Source organism: Phaseolus vulgaris, chromosome 1, assembly GCF_000499845.2.
Source record: "Phaseolus vulgaris cultivar G19833 chromosome 1, P. vulgaris v2.0, whole genome shotgun sequence".
NCBI classification, from domain to species: Eukaryota; Viridiplantae; Streptophyta; class Magnoliopsida; order Fabales; family Fabaceae; genus Phaseolus; species Phaseolus vulgaris.
Genome location: NC_023759.2, coordinates 182,007 through 205,914, shown reverse-complemented (window position 1 = coordinate 205,914; position 23,908 = coordinate 182,007). Strand labels below are relative to the sequence as shown.

Below are 23,908 nucleotides of genomic sequence, written 5' to 3'. Positions count from 1 at the left end.
TGACAAAAAAATTGCTAAAAGAATACTAGTTATTACAATATGAAACATTGAAATTTCATTACATTAATTTTCTTATTTGAGAAATTCATGGATTTAGTAATTAATGTGAGCATTTAATTATGGCAATCGATCATCTACTACAGTAATGGATGTAGTAAATTTACGAGGATTGGTGATAGGTAACTAGTTATCCTTTCTGACTGAGCAGGCATAGGAATTCGGATATGAATTGATCATGATCCCAAAATGGTAAAATAAATCTATTCTTGAATTCAAAAAAATTAGTAGATAACTAGAGCTATATCTAGAACACGCATTTCAAAAATCGGTTACCACAAGTTCTGTGTAGTGAACAGTATAAAAGTTTGGACCAAATATAATACCAATTTAACTACAAAATACGCAAATTGATGTAAGATAGAATATCAAAGCTAGAAGTCTTTGAACATTGAACATTCCTACTGGTGAAAAAGTAGAAAACTAAGAAAATCGTCCAGGTAAATAAAAACAGGCATCCCCTGGAGCATTATCTTTTTAAAATGAGAAAAGCAAAAATATATATCAGAGAAGGAAAAGGCATGAATTAAAAGACTTCTCTAGAAAATAAAAATTAAAGAATGAGATTCAGGGCCAAAACAGAAGTACAACTGACCAAGGTCTAAAACAAAGGGTGCCTTATGTGGCAGCAGTCTGAAAACTAAAAGTCTACATAAAACTGTAAGAAGAAAATGCCCTACAGTTCTTCGGGCCCCAGAGAAAAAGAAGGGGGGAAATGAAGAAAATTGAACAAATAAAAGAAAACATAAAATTAGACGGGCTTTTGGCTTTGCTTCACTAGTCAAGTCAACTGCACTGCACTAATGCCAGCCATTGATTGCATCAGGCAGCTGCTTGGATTGGCCCATTGGATCTAAAGCCACGGCCCCTTCCACGATATCCACCCCTGCCGCGGCCACGACCTACAACAAAATTTAATTAGTTATTAAATTAAACTAAAGGTAACTCATGAGTTAATTTAATACCCTCATGACTATTTGTCAAAATACCAATAACAAATTATTACCCCATATAAAGCACATCTCAGCAAGCTTAAAAATTAAAAAGTACTGGGTGAAAAATATCAAAAGGTTGAATTGGGCAAAATAATAGAATATTTCGCCTCCCCCAATCAGCTCTATAAAGCAGAATTCAAAACAGAACACATCTCCATGTCTTTAAGGGTACCCTTGAATGAACGAGTATGATGTTGGATATGAAGTAAAACATGGAGGTTAAAGCAATATATGAAACTGCACCAGTGTCCAGACGGTAAAGGAACCATAAGACACAACAAGTTTAATCACTTCCAAAATATCATGAAGACTAGCAGACAGCCCACACAACCAGTTCAAACACTTCCAGAATATCACAGCAAAATTTGATTGTCAAACAATGATAGCCAATGTACACAGAACAGGAGTAACACATGTAAATGAACAGAGTAAAAATGAATTAATGATGTACCACGGCCTTGAGGTACATCTTGATTGTATCCTCCATCTTGCTGCACATCAAATTGGGGGCCATTGTACCCTCCCCTTCCACGACCACGAAAACCACGTCCTCTTCCTCTACCCCTTCCCCTAACACTCCCTCTATTACGATCCCAACCACCATCCTCATAATCAGCTGAAATAAAACCATTCCCTGAAAAAAATTCAGCAGCCATATAAGAAAAATGCATAACCATTCTTCAACATTTTCCTTAGGGTTCAGATGGCCTACGAACAAGAATTTTTCTTTAAATTGTGGAAAAAGATGCTTTGCTAACTCTAAACACGATGAAAGGAACTGCGAAACATTTAAGTTGTTGCCTATTAAAAAGGATCAAACATCTATCGAATTAAAAATCTAAATATATTCATATATCTGAATAGCATGAGGCAAAACTTTATCTGAAGTGATCATCCATAACATCTAAAGCAATAGTTTTAAATTAAAATTGTCACATAAATAGGGAAAATATACAGTGGACTTATTGAAAAAAGTCCATCAATCACAACAGATAATTTATCCTGGTCATAACAAACACGTAGTTCATAGCAGACATACCTCTGCCCCTTCCCCTTCCGCGACCACCACGACCTCGAACACGACCATTAGGTGAACCCTCTGCAGAACAGACAAATTAAAACAGTTGTAAACTTTTAAGTGGGGGGGAAACAACTTACATGCACGTGTACCTACCTCCTTCATAATCAAAATCTGTGGCAGCCTTCACCTGATCAGCTGGTAATGGAGGCTGATACCTACGGGAACACAATAAATTATAGATTTCCTTAAAATTCACATAATTCAAAGTAATAACAATAATATGACTTGGTTCTCTATTTTTTATATCTAAAATCTTGATACCTGCTAAAGAAGTACATACATGTGTCAGTATATATACTCTCGAATTTCCTATGTGTTAACCGAAGTTTCTTTTATTTTCCCTACTTGAGTTTACCTTTTACAATTAAGATTTGCTATAATCATCATATCATCTATGATCTTCATGTCATTATCATATGTGAAACAATATCAAATGCATACCTGTTATGAAAGATGGAATTGTAAGGCCAGTTGTTTAAGCTTATTTAGAAGAATAAGCGATTTGTTAATTAACATGTGTTTCAATAAATAAAATAAAAAAACTGAAAAGTAAACAAAAATAGTTTTTCGAGCTTTTTCACACTCTAAAAATACTTCTGAAAAAAGTTTTAATAAAAGATGTATCACAGAAGCACTTACTGAGGGAACTAAAAATCATTAAGACCACATTTAAGCATTGCTATTCGCAAACAAAACCCATTATTGTTCTTCCTTCTAACATTTTCATTTCTAGAACCTTAGCAACACAAATTTAATACCAATCTCCTCCTAATGGGAAAGAAAATAATTTGGGTAATGTAATCAAAGTTCACACTTTGACTGAAATTCTAACTTGTGCACTTCGCTTCAATATACCTTCCAATTCAAACAAAACCTTCACAGATTCACAATACTAATTTACAATTATAATAGGTAATCTAAATGCCTATAAGAGAACTAATTTTCGTGTACTTAAGCAGGGGTTTGAACTTATTTTGAAAGCTGAAACTCTCTGCACACTGCACGACTAAAATAAAACTACGAACCCTAACTCTGTGAATCAGAGTATAATACTGGTGATGACATCAACATAAAGAAAAGAAAGTCAACTTACCCCACAGAAGTTGTATCAAGTTCATTCTTTGAGAGGGTTATTGTTATCATTGACACATGCCTTGTTGTCTCCAAACTGCAAGATGGATAATGTAAAAAATAATGTAAGCAGTAAGAACCAGCAACCAACTGATTGGAATATTTAACACTTAATCCATTTAGAGTTAAAATAATATTAGCCATAGACTCTTACGGAAGGAGGCCTTCTTCTAGGGGCTCCCAAGTATCAGTGATATCAGTGGATCCAATTGCTGTATTCTGGTGGAGACCCACAATTCTCCTCTGCATTAACCCCAAGCAATAAACATAAAATAAAATCCTTTTTAAATGAAACAACATATCAAGAAAGTGATCATCTCAGCTACTGACAGTAACTAACAGACCTTGATCAACTCCACAATAGTTACAGTTTTGTTGATAGCTCTCCCCATTGCTTTGAAAACAATTTCATTGGAACCTTTCTCCTGCAAAGACACATCAGCAAGCTAAGATGAGCTTACAGAATTAGAACAGAAGAAGAAAGACTTCACACAAAAACGGAATAGCCCAACCCAAATTATTTTTCAATTATGAGGGAGATCTTCATGACATAACTCCATTGAACTTTTACTATACTCAATGTATGACTCATAATATCCACTTTTCCAGATACCAGAGAATATTACAAGATAGAATGAAAGGGAACATAGACTACCCCCTTGTTTAAGAAGTTCGCTGCTAAAAGAACAGTGGCACTGAACCCCACCACCCACACACACTTCCAATACAAACATTAAAAATATGGGAGAGAAGGGGAAAGTTCGAGAGAAGTTGTTACACCACATGCTTTAAATTAAATTCTGATTATCAAATCTTTACATAAATCATAGATATACTCATCATAATAAATTTATTAGTCACTTAGTTTGTTTAGTTTAAAAAAAGTGCCCACAAAATATAACAAAAAAAAGTACACATTAGTAGGGTAAGATACGCCACCTACCACACCCTACTGATCCGTTTTAATTCCCTCCAAAATCGGAATCATAGAATTGCAACAAATACAAATGCAAAAAAGGGCTAAACAACCAAACAAATAAAAAAGAGGTCATGTTCAAGACTTCAGTGCAGAAGCATAATAATTATCACAACAGAGATATTCACACACAGCCAGACAGAGTTTCCAAGTTTCCTCAGTCCTGGTAAAAGCTCACCCTAATTTTAATTTAGGCTTTAAAAATCTTACCTGAAGCAAGCTCATGGCGTAAGTAATGTAGTTCCTCATCCTCCCCTGACTAGTAATACGGATCTCGTTTTCATCGATGGGAGTTTCAGCTCTGGGCTTCTCCACCTTCTGGTACCGATCCATCTACACCGCCCAACAAATAACAGAAAACACACCAAAAGCATCACCATCAACATCGAACAAGCACAAAAACAAGAAAAAAGAAAAAAAAAATGCAGAAAAGCAAGTGAAGTTGAGAAAAAGGAAAAATCAATGAAGGAAAAAGTGACGAAGAATTGATCTGCGAGTTACCACTATAGCTAAGGATAGAGTTTCCTTTGCGAACAAACACAAAGAACGAAGCCCTCTTCTACGGCTTGTATTTTCTATTGCGCCCTAACCTGGTTGCTGCGATGTGTTTCACTTTATATACCCCCTAACACCCGACACCCTCTCTCTCCAAACTACCCTAACCAACTCACTCCTTTTCCGACTCTTCTCCAAAACCCCTACCCAAACCTCCACTTAATGGGCCTCTCTTGGCCCATTCCCAATGGGCCTCTCGCGGCCCATTTCCAATGTGTCATAATAACAAACCATCTTTTCCACCTTATCAGACACAATCTTTCTTTCCAAGGGTGCAAAACCTCCTATTATAAATCGATCTTGTTTATTTTAGAATATATTTTAATTTAACTATATATAACATTTATATTATTATATAAAATGATATGATTTTTATAATTATTTTTCTTATTTTTATATAAAAAAAATTATACTTTATTAAATAAACATAGTTTTATCTATAACATTAATAAAGAAACTCTTTCTTTTGATTATCTTGTTGTACATCAATTTTTTACCATTTTACTCTTTAGGTACCTATATTTTTAAATTCAAAAATCCCTACACTAAAAAAATTACCTATAGTAAAATTAAAAATATTATTTATTTTTATAGTTATTTTTTATAAATTTTTAATTTAATAATATTTGTATTTTAATAATCATTTTTTAATTTTCATAATCATAAGAAAAAAATGAACACAGGTGCATAATTGTATAACTTGTCAAATTAAAAATAAGTGCATGTAAATCTATAATTTTTCAGTTTTTATATTTTACAAAATTAAGATATTATACTTAAAAGTACACTATGTGATTGTATCTTTATAACTCAAATAATTTATTTAATAACAAATTTAAATCAATTCTTTTAATATAATAATTTCATACTTTTTAAGTAAAATAGTAATATTAACTAAAAAAACAATTCATATTATTAGTTACAAATTATAATTTATAACAATAAAATAAATAAACTCATTATTATAAAAAAAAACTTTAAAATATTTACCAACACTGATAGAAAAATATAGTATATACATTAAATTGCATTATATAATTATTATGTTAAGTAATTGGAGAAGTTACAATTTGTTTTTAAACAAATCTCCTTCTTTTAATGTGATCTATTATTCATTTTTATTATTGAGTATTAGTTTGGTGAGTGAAAAGTTCATAGTTAGTTATGACATTTTTCATATAAATATTGAAACACTATTTATTCTTTATAAATAAAAAATTGTTAAATTAGGGAAATCACCTTATTCTGAATACAGTCACAGATTTTATGCTTGCAAATGGTGTTGTTGAAAATTTCTGGGACAGTCATAGCTAGCAACCATCGAACGGATCAAAACTGCACTCATTCCATATTCAATGGCAAGTGGTGAAAAGGGTTCATCCACTTGAACAGAAAGGGTGAAACAAGTCATATATATTGTTCGATTGGTTTTAAAGGAACATAAGAAAAATTACTGCAAGAATATGAAAAAAGAAGCTGATGCATGCATTGTTACAACTTGCAAGCAATGTGTTTGATAAAAGTAAATATATGCATATAACACAGAAAATATCTGCCTGCAACTGTGGATGTTGCTTTGCTTAGATGGATTCTAATTCAATTGGTGAAGAAAAACTAAGTGAAGAAATTTTCCCATAATGGGTGTTGCTTTTGCATGGGTAACTTGTTTTGCAAGGAGTGAATCGCTTATAGTGGGAAACTTTCAAACATCATTGGAAGTTGATAGAGAAAAAGTGAGAGAAAGAAAATTTAGCTGCATTTTTTTACTCCAAGATTCATCTAGCAATCATAAGGTTGAAGAAACGAAGATGAATCAAAATGAAATGAAACTGTCTAATAGAAAAAGCTTTGTGAAAAGAGAAATTCACCTTTGACTGCATTCCAGTGTTTGGGATTTAGGTTGGGATCTCAAATTCAAAAGCTTGACGCGACCCTGACTCACACCGCATAACATAAAGTTCATAAATATTAAACAAGTTCAGTATATATATATGCTTTGACTACTAATCAATTAGTACAAATTATCCCCATAATAACATTTTTATATGATTAGTGTAGAGATAAAAAAAATATTATGTATAATCGTCTATGTTCTTGTATGGGTTGTAAGGGGTATTTCTGCGGCTAATTGTACCTATAGTCCACTATATACTCTATTTGATTTTGAAAAGTCGGAAAGGGTATATGTAAAATGTAATCTGAAGATTAAGTTAAATTCGGTATAAGATAGGCGAAAGTAATAAATATGTTTAAGGTGTAATTTATATTTATAAGGTCTTAATGAACGGATCACCTTAGTAGTTTGATGGTTTGAATTACTTCTTACCAATTCAAACACTCGGGTTCGATTCGTATCAAATCAAGGATATAGTCTTAATGAACCCTCGGTTCTCGACTTGTATTAGAGTATGCCGCAAAATTAATCTCGATGCTAAAATAAATTTGTGTACCTTTTATAAGACTAATTATACTATACAAAATGTTACTTGTTGATTTCTTAATCATCAATTCCGACTATATATATATTATCTGTGTGAGGTCTTTCAATTAAGTAAATATTCGATCACGTCATTTGATAATGTCATTTTATCATGAGTACCGATGATAATATTTTTAATTAGATAAATATTTTAAACTTAGTTTTTAAAATTTTAAAATATTTTCTAATTTTTCTTACCACTATAGTTTGTTATTTGTAAATATGTTTACTACTTTTAAAAACATATTCAATTCACTCTCGTAATTATCTTAAGGATAAAGTAGTTTGTGTATTAACAACAATGGACTAGTGCTGTTATTAGGTCACAGACATTAAACTAATTGGACAAGTTTAAACTTTTAAATAAATATAAATATTTATATTTTATTATAGATAGTACAACTAATGTTACATCACTACCTTGATGAATATAAAATTACAACTTTGCAAGCCAAATCTCATCTCACATTAATAATTTCTCATAAATGATGCAGTAATATACTAATCAAGCAATGGTTAAGTCCATAATCTGGTTCTAATAAGACAAATTACTTTGTTATTTCAAATTATCTAGATAAGGAACTCAACTATCATTCATATAATATTCCAATAAAGGTATTAGTTTGTCGTAATCATCATTTTTAGACATAAACCAAAAAAAAATTATATGTTTGGATGGATATCAATTTACATAGTAGAGAATATTACTTTTTTCATCTTACAATAAATATTTATTATTTCATTAAAGTAAAAAAAAAAATTAAAGGATTTTCATCAATATGTAATCTGATTAGTAAAAAAAAACTATCATTTTCATATGTTAAAGGTTAAGTAAAGCGATAAAAAGACGTGAAATATAATAGATATAGTTGAGGTCAACTAGTAATAAAATTGATAATATATATAGTTGAAAAAATAGAAAAAAGGATGGTAATATATATAAAATAGAAGGTAAGTGAAGGATTGTAATTTGTGTAATTTAAATCCAATAAATATGAGAATGAGAAGTGGTGACCTGAGTCACATATAAAACCAATGAATATATAAATTAAATGTTGAAAGTAAATACTATGTTATTTCTATGGTAAAAGGTTTATTTACATATCATCCTATCATGTAAAAATATATAAATTAAAGTGCATTCTAGTAATAAACGTTAATATTATGATAAATATTGGAAAATATAAATATAATTTCATATTACACTATTATTAAGTTGATAAAGAGTATTATACTATTATTAAAAATACGAAACAATTTTTTTTGGTGTGAATTTTTATTTCGGAAAAAAACACAAGTTATTATTAAACAATAGTATTATCGTAGAGAACTAATGTTATAAACACACAATTTTAAAAATTACTAGAAAAAATGACAAAGACAAATAAAAGCAAATCATATACAAAAAGATAAAAGAAACATGCACTTAAAGAGTCTCGCATCTTTTTCATTAAAAATGATAAAATTTATATAAACACTTTATCGATCATTTATAAAAAAAATTAGGAAGTCATGATTATTTTACTTTATTTAATTTCTATAAAGATAAATATAAAATATATATATATATATATAGAAAATTGAAGATCTTTTATGCTATTAAAAGTAATATTTGTATTATACTCTCTATTTTGTTTAGAAGTTTGAGTTATTTGTGAGTAATCATATTAATGAAGATTAGTTTTATCTTTCAATTGAAATATAAGTTAGATGATGTGAATGTGAAAGTGATTTGATAACAAATTTCAAATTTATATTATAAGATTTGTTTGTTGAGAAAAATAGATGTTGATTGATGCATAAAAGTTGTTTAAAATTTAACTAAATGAAAAAATAGTTGATTGGTTGAGATTGAATATGAATTACATTTTAAAGTTTTAAAGTTTTGAAATTATATGTTTTATAATTTCTATGAGAATACTATAATAAAATGATAAAAAATGGTAAGAACAAGAGATGTTTATTTACATCACTCATGTATAGGAAATATATAGGGAGTTTCTCTCTCCTAAATTACAATCTAATTAGGTAGGTGAAGATCAATAACCCCAACTTGTGTCGTCGTCAAAAGTAAACTTTATTTTTAAAAGATTTAAAAAGAAAAAACTATTTTCATTATTTAATAATAAACAATAACCTAAAAAATAATTGTAGAAACTAGAAAAACATGATAAAAAAATTACTCGAAAACATTTGAAATTTGACTAGAGAACTCTATCATTATCTTTTAATATTATATTGGGATGAAATTGTTCTATATATACAAATTATAAGTTCCCCAAAATATATAAAAAAAAATCAATAAACAAAATATTTCATTGAAACTTGTACAATTTGAAATACTAGATAATTTAAAAATATGTAATAAATAGTATGATATTTTGTTATCTTTAAAAAAAATGTGAAGAGAGTGATGATATGGGTAGAGTAAAGTGGAAAGGGTGGTGAAGCTTTTGAAGAGCTTTCCTTGTCACATACGAAACAGTATATGATTTCAGGAAAACTTTAAAACCCACACATTCCATCTTCTTCACTCAATCAATCAATCAAAAACAACTCTTCCATTACCATTTTCATAGCTTCTTCTTCTTCTTCTTCTTTTTTCTTCTTCTTCTTCTTCTTAATTTTGTAAACCTAAATTTGGTTCAGAGATTGGTGTCACAAGCTGGACATGCTAGATTCCGTCCTTCTGGCGCTGTTCTTGCCCTGCCTTGGCATGAGCGCCGTCTTCATCGTCTACATGTGTCTTCTATGGTACGCCACCACTCACCGCGCCGATCCGCCGCTACCGGCGAAGCCACTCCCCGACGCCGGCCTCTCCCCTGCACAGCTCCAAAACCTCCCCTCGATCACCGGAAAAGACCTTCTCATGGGCTCCGAATGCGCCGTCTGCCTCGACGACATCGCCGCCGACCAACCCGCTCGACTGGTTCCCGGTTGCAACCACGCCTTCCATGTGGAATGCGCCGACACCTGGCTCTCCAAGCACCCTCTCTGCCCTCTCTGCAGAGCCAAACTCGACCCCACGCTGTTCTCTTCCTCGGAAAATCCTTGTTGAACTCTGCAAAACCAAGACAGAACAACGGGTACTTTCACAACTCACCATAAGGCTAAACCCCTCTGTTTTTGTCTCCTTGATATTGGATTCGAACACTTTGCCTCTGTACAGTTTCTCTGTTCTCCCCTGCACCGCAAAATATTCTCACATTGTTGAACCACGCCACCCCTTTGTTTCTTTCTTCTTCTCACTTTGATTATTACCGGTAATTTTTCAGTGGCGTGACAAATGTGTTTGTTTGTTTCTTCTCGGAAGCATTCTAGGTTTGTGTTTTTTTGAAAAAAAAAAGGATTTTTCAATTTTTTATTGAGTGAGGGAGATGGGTTCTTGGCAGAAGCAAGTGGGCGTTGAGATAGAGGAAGAACAGAAAGGGATAGAGATTTTCTCTTCTCATTTCCGACAGCAACAAGAAGAGCCTGCAAGTGTTTTTGTTTTATTTATTTATCCCGTTTTGATCCAGAGGTTGGTGTTTTTTAGCATGGGTGAACAGAACAATTTCTACCTTCTTGTCCTTGTTTAACCAAACGATGAATGGAGAAAATAATCTTTTGTCTTTGAATTGGTGATGATGGATACAGAACACACAGCAGCAGCAGCACATCAGATGAATGAAATTTCAGAATTAACCATGCGAGTGAGGGTTGAATGTGCAATATTTGCAGTCAAAAAGTGATCTTTGAAGTAGTCAGAAATAAGATTAGATTCCATTGAAGAAGATGAAATAGTATAATAGAATTGAAATGTTTAGTTAGAAAAAATAGAGATAATTTTATTATTTTAAAAACGATTTATTGAAACTTGATGTACAAAAGTTATGTGTATTGGGTTATCCCTGTAATTAAAATAAATTAATAAATAATATATATATATATATATATATATATATATGAGATGCATGATGATGAAGGGCTTTGTTTTGTGTTGAATAACATCTTTCACGCGTATTTAGACAGGTGGTAAAGACATTATTTTGTTGTCCTACTTATTAGTAGAATGGAGCCATACCTTGAATGACATCACACATCAAAATACTATAAACAAATGTTTTTGTAGGACATTCTTATCTCAACCCTATGTCCCTTGATTTTGAAGGGAACAACATCTCCTATGCCACCTTAACACTCAAATGATGGTCTTTCAAAATTAATTTAAAAGAAATAAATATCTTTTGTATTTTATCATCCACTAAATCAATGACCCCTACCCTACAACATAATGAGATAATTAATTTTATGCTATGTGGTCCTAACAAATAGCATTTTGTTGATGGCAAGTGGAGTAGGGAGGGAAAAAAAAAGATTTAAATAAAAACATTTTCCACTTTATTTAATTGTTATACACTCTACACATGATTATGTTTATTTCACTTTTCTAGTTGGTGTTTAGAACCTTTAAAATGTATAAGATTGGGTTTGAGGTTGGTCGTTTGTTGTGATGTTATGTTTTCTTGTATGTTAGCAATAAGGGGTGTTAGATTGGGTTTTGAGTTAGTCTCTAGTTATTGTTTTATTGTTTTTGTTTTTATGTATAATGGTTGAACTACCCATAAAGTAGTTTGCATCTTATATTTAATTTTTATTGTCGATAAAAAAAATAGAGATACATATAATTAGAAATACGTATAATTTTTAAAATATAGGATACGAAGACACGAAAATACGAATCTATATATTATATAATTATAAATTATATAAATTGACAATAATAATTTATATGCACAAGTATGTTTCAATTTTTTTGCAGCAAACAAATATTTATCATGACTGGTTCAAAAATATTTGTTTCTTATTTTTGTAATAATAATAAAAAATTATACAATAAATTTGAGTTTTTAGAAAATTAATATATTTTTAAAAAAATTATGTTAGAATCGTGTTAAAATTGTTAAAAATTCAATAAATATTTTTTGAATTAAACACTTCATCGATACGTGTCTTACGAGTATCGGTGTCCGATACATATGTCAGACACAAACCCACCATTTAATAAACGTGTCCAAGCCTCATATATTTTCCTCATTTGATTTTGTTTCTCTTTAGAAATGGAAATTTTATATCAGGTAAATTAGATTATATGTAGTTTAATAATTTGATCTAATCATCTTAAGTAGCTAAATGTCTTTTAAAAAAATAGTAGTTAATGTATACGGATAAAGATGAGAAGTTGATGACATACAGCTATGTGCATAGAAAAGCAAATAGAAAGTGATAAAGAGACAAAATTGAACTGAATATGGTAGGTTTCTCCTTTCTTCTCCCTTTCAAAATAACTACTACTTAATCTACTCCAATCCTTTGTATCCCACGTTTTGTTTTCAAAAAGCAAAGATAAAAACATGGTTTTTTATTGTTTAATTTCTTTAGAATGCTATACAATAATATTTTATGTAAAACTTGTAATCTTTTAATGAAATGAGAAAAATGTTTAAAAAGGCTTGAATTCAAAGTTGATTTTAAATTACAATTAATTCTTTAATGTGAGACATGTGAATTATTTGTTTAGAAATATTTCAGTATAAAAAAACTTTAAATAACAACTAAATTTAGATACTAAAATAATCCGTAATTAAATTGACTGATTATACTATTTTAGATACTAAAAAATTATTATTATCTAAAATGATTTATATTATTAATGAAAAATTATAAAATAATTTATGAATTGGTATCTAATAATTAGTTACGAAAATTTTAACTACTTATTAATTTATATCTTAAATTAGTTTCTATTAACATTTTACAATCCAAAAACTATTTTATAACTTTTTATCAATAATAGAAACTATTTAAATACCGATAATTTTTTAATTTATAAAATGGTATCTAATTTAGTTAAATAATAACTAATTATTTTAGTTTTTAAAATTAATTTTTATTTAATGATTTTTTTATAAGGTGTTAAACTAATATTTAAACATAATTTTATATAATATCATATGAGCTCAAATAAGCATAATGTTTTTATACAGTCAAAACTTATATTAACTTAAAAATTATTTTCTTAAGATCAAATATATTAAAATTATATTAATTTACATTTTAACATGTTTTCGACGATATAATTAAAACAATAACAAAACTCTATAATAAAATTTTATATAAGTTATTTTTAATATTTCATATTGGTTGTGAAACCGGTGCTACAAGCATAGAAAGTGAGAATTTTTTTTCTACTTTAGATAGTAATTGATATAGAAAATAAATCATTTTATGTCACTTAGAAGAATAATCACCGGTTTAAAAAAAAGGAAAAAAATAGCAATGTTTTGTACTGGGAAGAACTCTACATTAATTATGACTTGCAATTGATGTTGAAGGATACACTTTCTACATCTTATAAGTAATCAATATAAAAAAAATGTTTCTATCATGACATTTTTACCACATTTCATTTCATAACAATTGTTTATTTTCTGATACAGTAAATATAACGTCAAATATATTTTTACCTGGATTATAAGGTAGTGAAGAGATTTGATTAATATGAATGAAATCACAATTTTATTAATATATATATATATATATAAATATTTAATATAATTTTTAGATGTCTCGTTTATATATATATATATATTTATTTTATTTTTAAATATACTAACATATAATTTGTATTGCCACCTTGTTAATTTTTTAAAATTTTAATAAAATTTTATATGAATTTATAATTTAAATATTAAATGAATAAAATCATTTTGATATAAAGTAAGGCTAGATCATAAAAAAGAGGAAGTGAACGTGTTGCATTTTTAGCGTATTGATTCTAACTATTCCCCGCAACTTCACAACATATGCTACTTGTTTCCAATAAAAAAAAAATGTTTACATTTAACACCTTTCTGTGTTCAAAGTATGGATTTTTTCTTTCTATTATCATTATTCGTGTACCATTAATATAACAAATGGTTAAATATATGTTTGGTTTACGTAATATACGCAAAATTGTTTTTTTTTTTAATTTAAACTTTAATTTTTTTAGATATTTTTTAAGTAAAGAAACTATTATCAATTCTTTTGCGTAATAAATAAATCTTCAGTCCACTTGCTTATAATTTCATAACACCCACGTGAAATAAAAAATTAAAATAAAATATGTTAATATTTTAATTGATTCATGAAATTCCATAGCACCCACATAAATTAAAAATTATAATAAAATATGTTAATATTTAGGAAATATTTTAACATTTTAGTTCATATTTGAAAATTCGTTTCACACGTAAAACAAATTAACAATAAACCATATGAATAATTTTCTTACTACAAATATTCAAGATGTCTAAAGTTTGATTCATGAATGAAAATTAATTTCACGTAATACACTAACGAAAAATATATTTAACTCGAAGAAAAAAAACTCAGTTTACATTTGCAGATAAGAATCATCTGAAAAAATAGTTCTAACTTGATAACTTATGTTACACTCTTTGCCTTGCATTATATGTAATGCTTTTTTTAAATTAAAAGAAGTTATAGAAAGCTATATATGTTAGTGATAATGTGCTCCCTCTTACTTAATTGTTAATGTTGGGCCAAACTTAACTAATAATAAGTATGGGATAAAGGAAGATGTTGAAGATGGCTAGCTAGAGGCTATGATAATGAAAGTTGAGAGTTTGATAACCAATTGCAAAGTTGATGTTAGTTTAATTAAAGAAATGTGAAATGGTTTAGTGGCAGCAGATGAGAATCTGTGGAGAGAGTTGAGTAGGTTTTTATAAGTGTGATTCCTATTTATGGTCCCATCACCCAACTTTTTATCTTCTTTTCCCACTCAATTTCTTCAAACACTCAATGGATCCAAACCCTAGTTCACTTTTTATGTAATCGTGGTTTATATCACTCACTTTTCCAGGATTAAGGTAAAATAAACTTTTTAATCATACCAAGATTTAATTCTAAGAAAATCTTTTCAATAAATCAACATAAATAGCATTAATATATCGATTATTGAATTTATTATTGTTTCTAATAAAGAAGGATCACTTCTAACTATATTATTTAGTTTAATTGTAAATCGTCACTACAAGGAAATCATAAAAATTAGTTGCAATAGTAACTAAATTAAAGACTATTTTAGAAACTAAAAAAAAAATTGGTTTTTAAATTACTTTATATTATTGTTAAATAATTTTTAAATTAATATTTAATTAGTAACCAAGGTTTTAGAGACGAATTTATAGTGCGTGATTTCATAGTTGTTATGTCCTTTAGCTGTGCTCCTTATTCTTCTATATCCAGCTCTATTTTTAGTTCTTTTTAATACCAAATGTTAATTATTCATTTAAGGTAAATTTTTGTCATTTAAATTATTATAATAATATGAGAAAAAAAGAATATGATTATTATATTAAACGTGTTTATTATTATTTAAGATGATTTTATATAAGTTTTATTCATATTCGTAATGGAAAATGATGGTTTGATCCACTTTACATCCCACTAAATATTAATATTTTAATTAATTTTTAATTTTTTTAATTTTAAAAATTATTTTAACATTTTATATAATGAAAGACATTTTCTTATTTTTAATTTTTTTTATTACAAATATTAATATTTCAGTGTAGGTATAAACTGGAGCGGGATGTCAAAATATAATCACTCTATTCGTAATAGTCTTAAAAACTACTTAGACCCAACTTATGATATTACAAACTTCAGAGCTCAAGCCAAAAATTTTAGAGATTAACTAATCAAAACCAACCCATTACATCACAATTATGAAGATTTATTATCATAAAAATAACAACAAACAAACATAATCTTAACAACAAAATAACAACAAATATAACCTTAACATGTAATTATAGTTAATGTCAGCTGTGTATACTTCTAAATTATTCAAAGAATTGGGCCCATTGATATTGCTAAATTAAACAAGGAGGGATGAGTAAAGCTTTTCATGCATCAAATTTTATATGATTTTGCTACCTATAAATAGATTTATGAAATTTTGTGCGAAAGACATAGATGTTAAAGTTTCACTCAAGGAAAATAGACATTAGTGATAGTAGGTATATGAAAATGTGATATTTTTTATTCTACATGAAAGCACATTATTTTAATGATGATGGTTTAGAGTTTTATTTTACAAATTTAACCCTAAGAATAAATTTGTTAAAAGAGTGTTTGAGGAAAAAAATTTAACAGTCACAGAAATTTTTTAGTAAAAGTGACAAAACCATTCATTCTTTAGTTCGATATTAATTTGGCGGGTTAACTTGTTTTTTTAGTTTATTTAGAAGGTGTCCATTTGTATTTATCTTTATATTTTTTGTTATTTGTCAATTTAATTTGGAATCTCTTCATTGTGATTCGAGGCTTAGTCGCTTATCTCAAATGACGTATTCATATCGTCCGACACACGGGGTTGACACTCGAACATTTATCAATGAAGTGTTCAATTCAAAAAAAAATATAAATATTCAAATTTATTGTATAAATTTTTATTATGATTATAAAAATAAGCAACAAATTGTTTTAAATTACACATTAATCCGTCTCCATGTTCGTGTTAGCGTGAGTATTTGGTATATATTAGAGACTTTAGGAGACTTGTATTGAACTAGATTATTTTTCAATCTAACTTATGGAAAGAATCGTGAAGAAGAACCCATACATATATAGATGCGAAGCGTTCATGGTGTTTCTCCCACGATCGTACCAATACCAAGAGAAGAGTAATGGAATCGGTTCTAACACGTAAAGCTCAAAACCTACAACGTACAGATTATTCTATTCTTGTTCTTCCCACTAATCCAAAATGAGAAGAAAAGCACCAAAAACATTGGAAATTGTAACCAACCCCACTGAAACGAACAGTTAATTGGGTTATATAAATAGGGTTATTATCAGTTCCAGGAACGGCGATAGAAAAGTAAAAAAAGAAGGTGTGATCAGAAAAAAAAATGGGGTTGGGGTTGTTTAAGGCGTCGAGCAGCGAGGCCCGTGAAGTAGAAATCATGGAGTCATGGGAGTCCTCGCCGGAGCATAGCTCGGAAGAAGATGGTGGAAAAAGGAAAGCAGTTGCAGTTGCAGTTGCAGGTGGTGGTGAGAAAGAGACGAGCTCGCCAGAGACGACGGGAGGTATTCTGGGAAAACCGTACGTGAAGATAGAGGAAATTTACGAGATGAAGAAAGAGCTGGGAAGTGGGCAATGGGGTGTGACATATCTGTGCGTGGAGAAGACGACGCAGAGAGAGTACGCGTGCAAGTCCATTGCGAAGTCGAAGCTTTTGAGTGAAAATGAGATTGAGGACGTGAGAAGAGAGGTTATGATTCTGCAGCATCTTTCGGGGCAACCCAACATTGTGGAGTTAAGAGGGGCTTACGAGGACAGAGAGGAAGTGCACCTGGTGATGGAGCTGTGCAGTGGCGGCGAACTCTTCGACCGCATCATTGCCAAAGGGCACTACTCCGAGCGTGAGGCGGCAACGGTGGCGAGGCAGATCGTGAACGCCGTTCACGTCTGCCATTCCATGGGCGTCATGCATCGAGACCTCAGGCCAGAGAACTTCTTGTTGGCCACCAACACAGACGATGCTCCGGTCAAAACCACCGATTTTGGACTCTCCGTTTTCATCGAGGAAGGTCACTCACCACTCTCTCTCTCTCTCATTTCCATACTCTTTATCTTCTTCTTATTAAATGCTTTTTAATCTTAACCTATAAATATTAACAGTATTATACATTGACAAACTGCTATAATCTCTCTCTAACAAAGGGTGATGCTACCACAGTAAAAAACATAAACTTCAAAAACTAATAATTGGATTGTGCTAAACAATATCCACTTCTGCAGGTAAAGTGTATAAGGAGATTGTTGGAAGTGCATACTACGTGGCCCCAGAGGTGTTAAAGAGGAGTTATGGAAAAGAAATAGATGTGTGGAGTGCAGGAATCATTTTATACATCCTTCTAAGTGGAGTGCCTCCATTTTGGGCTGGTAAGTATTATCAATGGCTTCTGTTTATAACTCAAACACTAGCTAAAAGTTCCTCATTCATCTGATTTATATAAGAATATCAAACGTGATAGGTTAACATCTCATGCATAGATACGTAGTTTACATTGTTTTAGTACTGTTGATTGCTTCAGTAACTTCATCTGTGGGGCAATTTTAGAAACCCAGAGAGGCATATTTGATTCAATTTTGGAAGGCAAACTTGATCTGGAGAGTGCACCATGGCCTTCTATTTCAGCTGCTGCAAAGGATTTGATCAGGAAAATGTTGACCCGTGACCCTAAGAAACGCATTACAGCTGCTGAAGCACTTGGTAAGAACGTCACTCACTGCTGCATTCATGTTTTATAGCCTCTGACATTCTGATGGTTAAAGTCAATAAAAAAGTATTTACATTACTCGTTTGAACCAGAACACCCTTGGATGAAGGAGGGTGGTGAAGCATCTGACAAGCCTATAGACAATGATGTTTTGAGTAGGATGAAACAGTTCACAGCAATGAACAAGAAGAAGAAACTTGCTTTCAAGGTACCTCGTATTTTTCACTACTGCATAAATTTGAATGAATATATACATGTTCAAATGCCTTGAAAAAAATTGTAAATAATGTTGAATATGAAAAATTGACAGAAATGGTGGAATTCAATATAATATACAAATATAGAAAAAATTAAAAAATGAAATTTTTTTAGTCAAATACAAAAAAATTAAAAAATAACATTTTTTCAATCAATATGGTATAGGAAACATTAATTAAATTCATTAGTCGATAATTTTAGTGTATTTTATTTAAATTGAAGTTTTCAATTCTATTGTCAAGTTCAACTTCACTGTAATAATTTAGAAATTGTTTAAAATTACATTAACTGAATAACAATGTTTTGAACAGCCACAAGGACGACAACGAAAACAACGAAAAAGACTACCTTCTCAGTGAGCTTCTCAGGGATGATAATTTTTCTTACATTTATATTTTCTAATAATGTATAAATTGTACTGTTTATCATTTTATAAATTTTGTTTAAATATGCTACCAATTTTATTTATAATTGTATTAACCCTAAATGCTACTTCACGAACATAATTTCAAATTTTCAAAACAACAAAAACATTTTTAACTTTAAAAATATTTTAAAAGTACTAAATATTTTATATTTATTGCACAACCTATTTTTAATCCAATTTATTTAAAACTAGCGGGAACACAGATGTAATAACGCATGTGTATCTGTATTTTTTTTTATTATTTGTATATATTTATGTTTAATATTAAAATTCGAATAAAAAAATGTCATTAGTTGTACATTTATATTAAGATTATAAATTTATAGTTCATTTTAATAAATACAAATACATATGAGAAGACACATAAATCGTCCTATTTTTTCTTTGTGCGGTATGGGAGATTTAAAAACAAAGAAACCACAATGTCACGTGATAATAAAGTCTTTACATGAAAATGTGTCTCTAAGTGTAGTGGAATAATCTATCTAATACCAGGAAGATGATGCGGGTGAGGGCGATCTTTCGGATTAAAGTTTTCTTTCTCTATGCAAAACTTGGATTGATGCAATTTGAATATTTTTTTAATATCCCAAACAATATATCATTTTCGTACAACAATGTCATCTGATGGGTGACGATAGAAGTGGTGGTGTTTCAATCCTTGGTTCACATTGGATGACTTTGAAGGTTTTGTGAGTTCGACCATTTGAATATTGTTATTGTATTGAGAATGAGATTATGTATGCAAAAGAAAACCTAGTGAGAAAAAAAATCAATTTAAAACAAAAAAGTAACATAACAATTTTTCCACTCTCATGCTAATGTGTCCACAACTACCAACAAATATTAACAAATATATTTAATTTTTTATTTTTATTTAACATAGAAAAATGGCAGTTTAAAATAGAAAAGTAACTACCATTTATCCACTCAACAACAAATAAAATAAAATATTATTTGAAAATTAAAATACTACTTTATTAACTTCTAAAATTATAAAATGTCCAAATAACCAAAATAAATCAATAAAATAAAATATTAAGTAGGGACAAAATAGAAAAAGAATTTAGAGGAGTTAAAGTGAGGAATTCTTGTCAAAACAAAATTTAATTTTAATTTTTTGATATTATTTATCTATAAAATAATTTTTTTCACAACATTGATGTAATTTTAAAAAATTCCTAAATTATTAAAATATTAATAATTATTTTTTGAGAAAAAAGAATTTCAATTGAAATTACCAGAAAAATTGACAAATTTAATTTAAATAAAATAAACTAAAGTAATCATAATCTACTTACATTTTTATTTAAACTGAAGTTTTCTTAATCTGGTTAACAATTTTAATTAAAAAAATAAGTAAAAAATTAATGAATTTAATTAATTTTAATTAAAAAAGTAACAAATTAATGGATTTAATTAATGTTATATATATATATATATCAGTAACAACTTGAATTGAAAAATGTTTATTTTAATAATTTTTTTCTGTATTTACCAATTTTCTATAATTTTCAATTGAATTGCACCATTTCTGTTCAATTTTCTTGAATATGTCAGCTGAGTAAGGGGAGGTGGAAAGTTAAAAGCATCAAAACCATCTCTATTGAAAAAATATTGGAGTGAAGGATGAGTTTTTGGCTTCACTGGACCCAAAACTTGAAACCATCTTCTACTATTTAACTTAATTAACAAACTGATTACAGTTAATATCTAAAATTAAACAATTTCGTATAAATAATAAAAATATCAAGTTAATAAAAATTAAAGAAAAAATAAAAAGAACAAACATGGATAATTACTTTCTTCCTTTCTAAAATGTATAAAGGGTTTAAGAAGACAATGTGGGTGCAAAAAGTAACTTAATGGATGGGCGCACCTTAGCCCAAATGAATAAACCCATTTGGGCCTACAAAACCCTAAGCCCACTACAAACCAACAAAACATTGGCAAACCCTAAGTCGGTCTCACTTTTACCTCAGTCACAGTCGAGGGAAGAGATCGAGCTTCACAGCAGCAATGGTGCGTGTTGGATCCTTCTTCTTTCATCTTCTTATTGCCCTGTTATTCTTGCAGATATACATGTTTTCGTTTACCTGCGTTCTCGTCTTTTGCTTTTATAGAGTTTCTTATAGACACGTTTTCGTGTAATTTTAGCTTTCAATTATGGTGTGCTTTTGCTTCTTCTTCCATTGTGTTTTCTTATTTTGTTCTGAATTGTTTTAATCCAAGCTCTGCTTCGTGTGTGGCTATTCCTATCCCTCTTTTCTGACAATTTGTATCAACATTTTTGTGTGTATATTTAAGGTGTTCGTTAAGGCTCAGAAATCAAGGGCCTACTTCAAGAGATATCAAGTGAAGTTCAAGAGAAGAAGAGGTGTTGCGTTTGTTTCGTTTCTTTTTGTTTAATGTCTATATTGTTTCTTGCAAACATTTTTTTATACTTGTGATTTTTATTATCGCAGAGGGAAAAACCGATTACCGAGCCAGGATTCGGTTGATTAACCAGGATAAAAACAAGTACAACACCCCAAAATATCGCTTTGTGGTTCGATTTGTATCCTACTTTTACGTCATTGAGAGATGGTTTTACGTGCTTATAATTTAATAATTCTTCTAGTTAGAAATACTTGGACTTATCATGTGAATAGCTGAAGTTTTTTTGCCAGTTATGTTTTTTCAATTTTCAATGTGTATAAACCTTGACTATGTTATTAGACCAACAAGGACATCATCGCCCAAATAACATCTGCTAGCATTGCTGGCGATATTGTCCTTGCTGCAGCATATTCACATGAGCTGCCACGCTATGGTCTTGAAGTAGGCCTTACAAACTATGCTGCAGGTATTTTCTGAGAAAGTCAATCTTCTTAGCTATCCTCCTTCAAGGTTTTTGTATATATTTCTCACCCATTTACTCTGACCAGCTTATTGCACTGGGCTCTTGTTGGCCCGTCGAGTTCTTAAAAAGCTTGAGATGGACGAGGAGTATGAAGGAAATGTTGAGGTATAGGAGTTTGCTATTCTCTGTATTTATGTTTGTTTGTTTGTTTGTCACATTTTGTTTATTTAATTTGTTTCCTCATTAGGCCACTGGAGAAGATTATTCAGTTGAACCTGCTGATACCAGGAGGCCATTCCGTGCTCTCCTTGATGTTGGTCTTATAAAGACTACAACAGGAAATCGTGTCTTTGGTGCCCTTAAGGTGATCTATTATGTGCAATGCTATCTGGTGTGATTTCTGTTTATTAGTGGACAAATTGAATAATTGTAATGGTTTACAGGGAGCTCTGGATGGGGGATTGGATATTCCTCACAGTGACAAAAGGTTTGCTGGATTTGATAAGGATAAGAAGGAGCTTGACGCTGATATTCACCGCAAATATGTCTTTGGTGGACATGTTGCTTCTTATATGAAGGTTTGAACAGATTTCATTTAGCATCATCTTGGTGGAATGTTTTAGCGCAATATTGTGATTTTCAAATGATAAGCTCGGCAAACCATTTTATATTTTTTGCAGACCTTGATCGAAGATGAGCCTGAAAAATACCAGACACACTTCAGTGATTATATCAAGCGTGGAATAGAGCCTGATAATCTGGAGGAGGTCTACAAGAAGGTTCATGCTGCCATTCGAGCTGATCCTACTTTCAAGAAATCTGAGAAAGAGCCACCAAAGGAACACAAGAGGTAAATTAAATCACTACGATATTTTCAGAAAGCTTATCTATTCTATAAATAATGAAATGTGCATGTATATAAACGTGTGTCTATATATATGCATTAGTTTTGTCATTTGATTTCTATCGAGTGGATTTAGATCAGTTTCAGGATCAGCAGTATATTTCGTTATTTCTATGTTCTTTATCTAGTTTGTGCTAATTATTTTACTTGAGATTTGAAATGTCTGGTTTGGAATGTTTCTGAAAGTATTTCCTTGTTTTTGAAGGTACAACCTGAAGAAACTTACTTATGAGGAGAGGAAGGCCAAGTTGGTTGCACGCTTGCAGGCTCTGAACTCTGCTGCTGATGACGAGGAAGATGATGATGATGAGTGAAAGTTCATCATGGGTGCAGTATAATTGCTGCATTATTAGGAGCTGTTTTAACTTGCATGTAGATCACAAATTTTGGATTCTTTTGGAGTGGAGTTATCCTTGTTTTTGCTCAATTTCTTTTTCCGCCAGGATTTTTGTGTTAACATTTAAATTTCATGTTTTATGGAAGGTATTTTCTATGATAGTATAATCAGCTGTTTACATGTTGTAAACCTTACATTTATTATTTGCTGGCCTTATCAACGTGGGTTTAGAAATGACGTAAAGATGACAACCTGCATTCATTTAAAAAGTTTATTTTATAATAAATCGCAAAATTATTCTATAATAAATATTGAAAGTCACTGGTATAAATATTGAGTAAAAAGTTAATTTTTTTTAGATGATTAATTATTTTAGTAACGACTAAGTAGATATGTACTATTTATCTTCTCTTCTTGAAAAAGTTCCAACCCCATGCTTCTAGCTTTCTTCAAAGCCTACAAAAACAGGGTTTTTATAGTACCTTATGAAACTGTCGTTAAACATAAAAGCATAATATGGAAAGTA

The 23,908-nt window shown here is 30.0% G+C and overlaps 3 protein-coding genes across 3 annotated transcripts; 2 read left to right on the top strand and 1 right to left on the bottom strand.

Moving 5' to 3' along the window:
* Positions 1–579: 579 nt before the first annotated feature.
* LOC137816306 (uncharacterized) lies at positions 580–4,931 on the bottom strand. Its single transcript, XM_068619402.1, has 9 exons — positions 4,742–4,931; positions 4,451–4,573; positions 3,609–3,689; positions 3,419–3,507; positions 3,227–3,301; positions 2,227–2,288; positions 2,092–2,151; positions 1,504–1,686; positions 580–959 (listed from the first exon to the last, which is right to left on the bottom strand). Exons 2-9 carry the CDS (start codon positions 4,571–4,573, stop codon positions 880–882), a joined length of 753 nt encoding a protein of 250 aa, XP_068475503.1. The 5' UTR covers positions 4,742–4,931; the 3' UTR covers positions 580–879.
* Positions 4,932–17,148: 12,217 nt separating this feature from the next.
* LOC137816301 (calcium-dependent protein kinase 29-like) lies at positions 17,149–19,322 on the top strand. The gene is made up of 5 exons (XM_068619397.1): positions 17,149–17,921; positions 18,133–18,276; positions 18,455–18,607; positions 18,707–18,822; positions 19,184–19,322. Exons 1-5 carry the CDS (start codon positions 17,240–17,242, stop codon positions 19,229–19,231), a joined length of 1,143 nt encoding a protein of 380 aa, XP_068475498.1. The 5' UTR covers positions 17,149–17,239; the 3' UTR covers positions 19,232–19,322.
* A 1,868-nt stretch (positions 19,323–21,190) lies between these two features.
* On the top strand, positions 21,191–23,549 carry LOC137816303 (large ribosomal subunit protein uL18-like). The gene is made up of 9 exons (XM_068619399.1): positions 21,191–21,321; positions 21,607–21,676; positions 21,765–21,856; positions 22,018–22,144; positions 22,227–22,306; positions 22,389–22,505; positions 22,585–22,719; positions 22,822–22,991; positions 23,251–23,549. Exons 1-9 carry the CDS (start codon positions 21,319–21,321, stop codon positions 23,357–23,359), a joined length of 903 nt encoding a protein of 300 aa, XP_068475500.1. The 5' UTR covers positions 21,191–21,318; the 3' UTR covers positions 23,360–23,549.
* The last annotated feature ends 359 nt before the right edge of the window (positions 23,550–23,908 follow it).

Bases quoted from the DNA above. Each gene is read 5' to 3' on its own strand.
- LOC137816303 (XM_068619399.1), top strand. The intron at 21,857-22,017 runs GTATCCTACTTT...CTATGTTATTAG, and splicing joins ATCGCTTTGTGGTTCGATTT to ACCAACAAGGACATCATCGC. The intron at 22,506-22,584 runs GTGATCTATTAT...AATGGTTTACAG, and splicing joins GTGTCTTTGGTGCCCTTAAG to GGAGCTCTGGATGGGGGATT.
- LOC137816301 (XM_068619397.1), top strand. From the start codon at position 17,240: ATGGGGTTGGGGTTGTTTAAGGCGTCGAGCAGCGAGGCCCGTGAAGTA. The intron at 18,608-18,706 runs GTAAGAACGTCA...CGTTTGAACCAG, and splicing joins TACAGCTGCTGAAGCACTTG to AACACCCTTGGATGAAGGAG. The intron at 18,823-19,183 runs GTACCTCGTATT...TGTTTTGAACAG, and splicing joins AGAAGAAACTTGCTTTCAAG to CCACAAGGACGACAACGAAA.
- LOC137816306 (XM_068619402.1), bottom strand. From the start codon at position 4,573: ATGGATCGGTACCAGAAGGTGGAGAAGCCCAGAGCTGAAACTCCCATC. The intron at 3,302-3,418 runs GTAAGAGTCTAT...TCCATCTTGCAG, and splicing joins CTAGAAGAAGGCCTCCTTCC to TTTGGAGACAACAAGGCATG. The intron at 960-1,503 runs GTACATCATTAA...ATTTTGTTGTAG, and splicing joins AGATGTACCTCAAGGCCGTG to GTCGTGGCCGCGGCAGGGGT.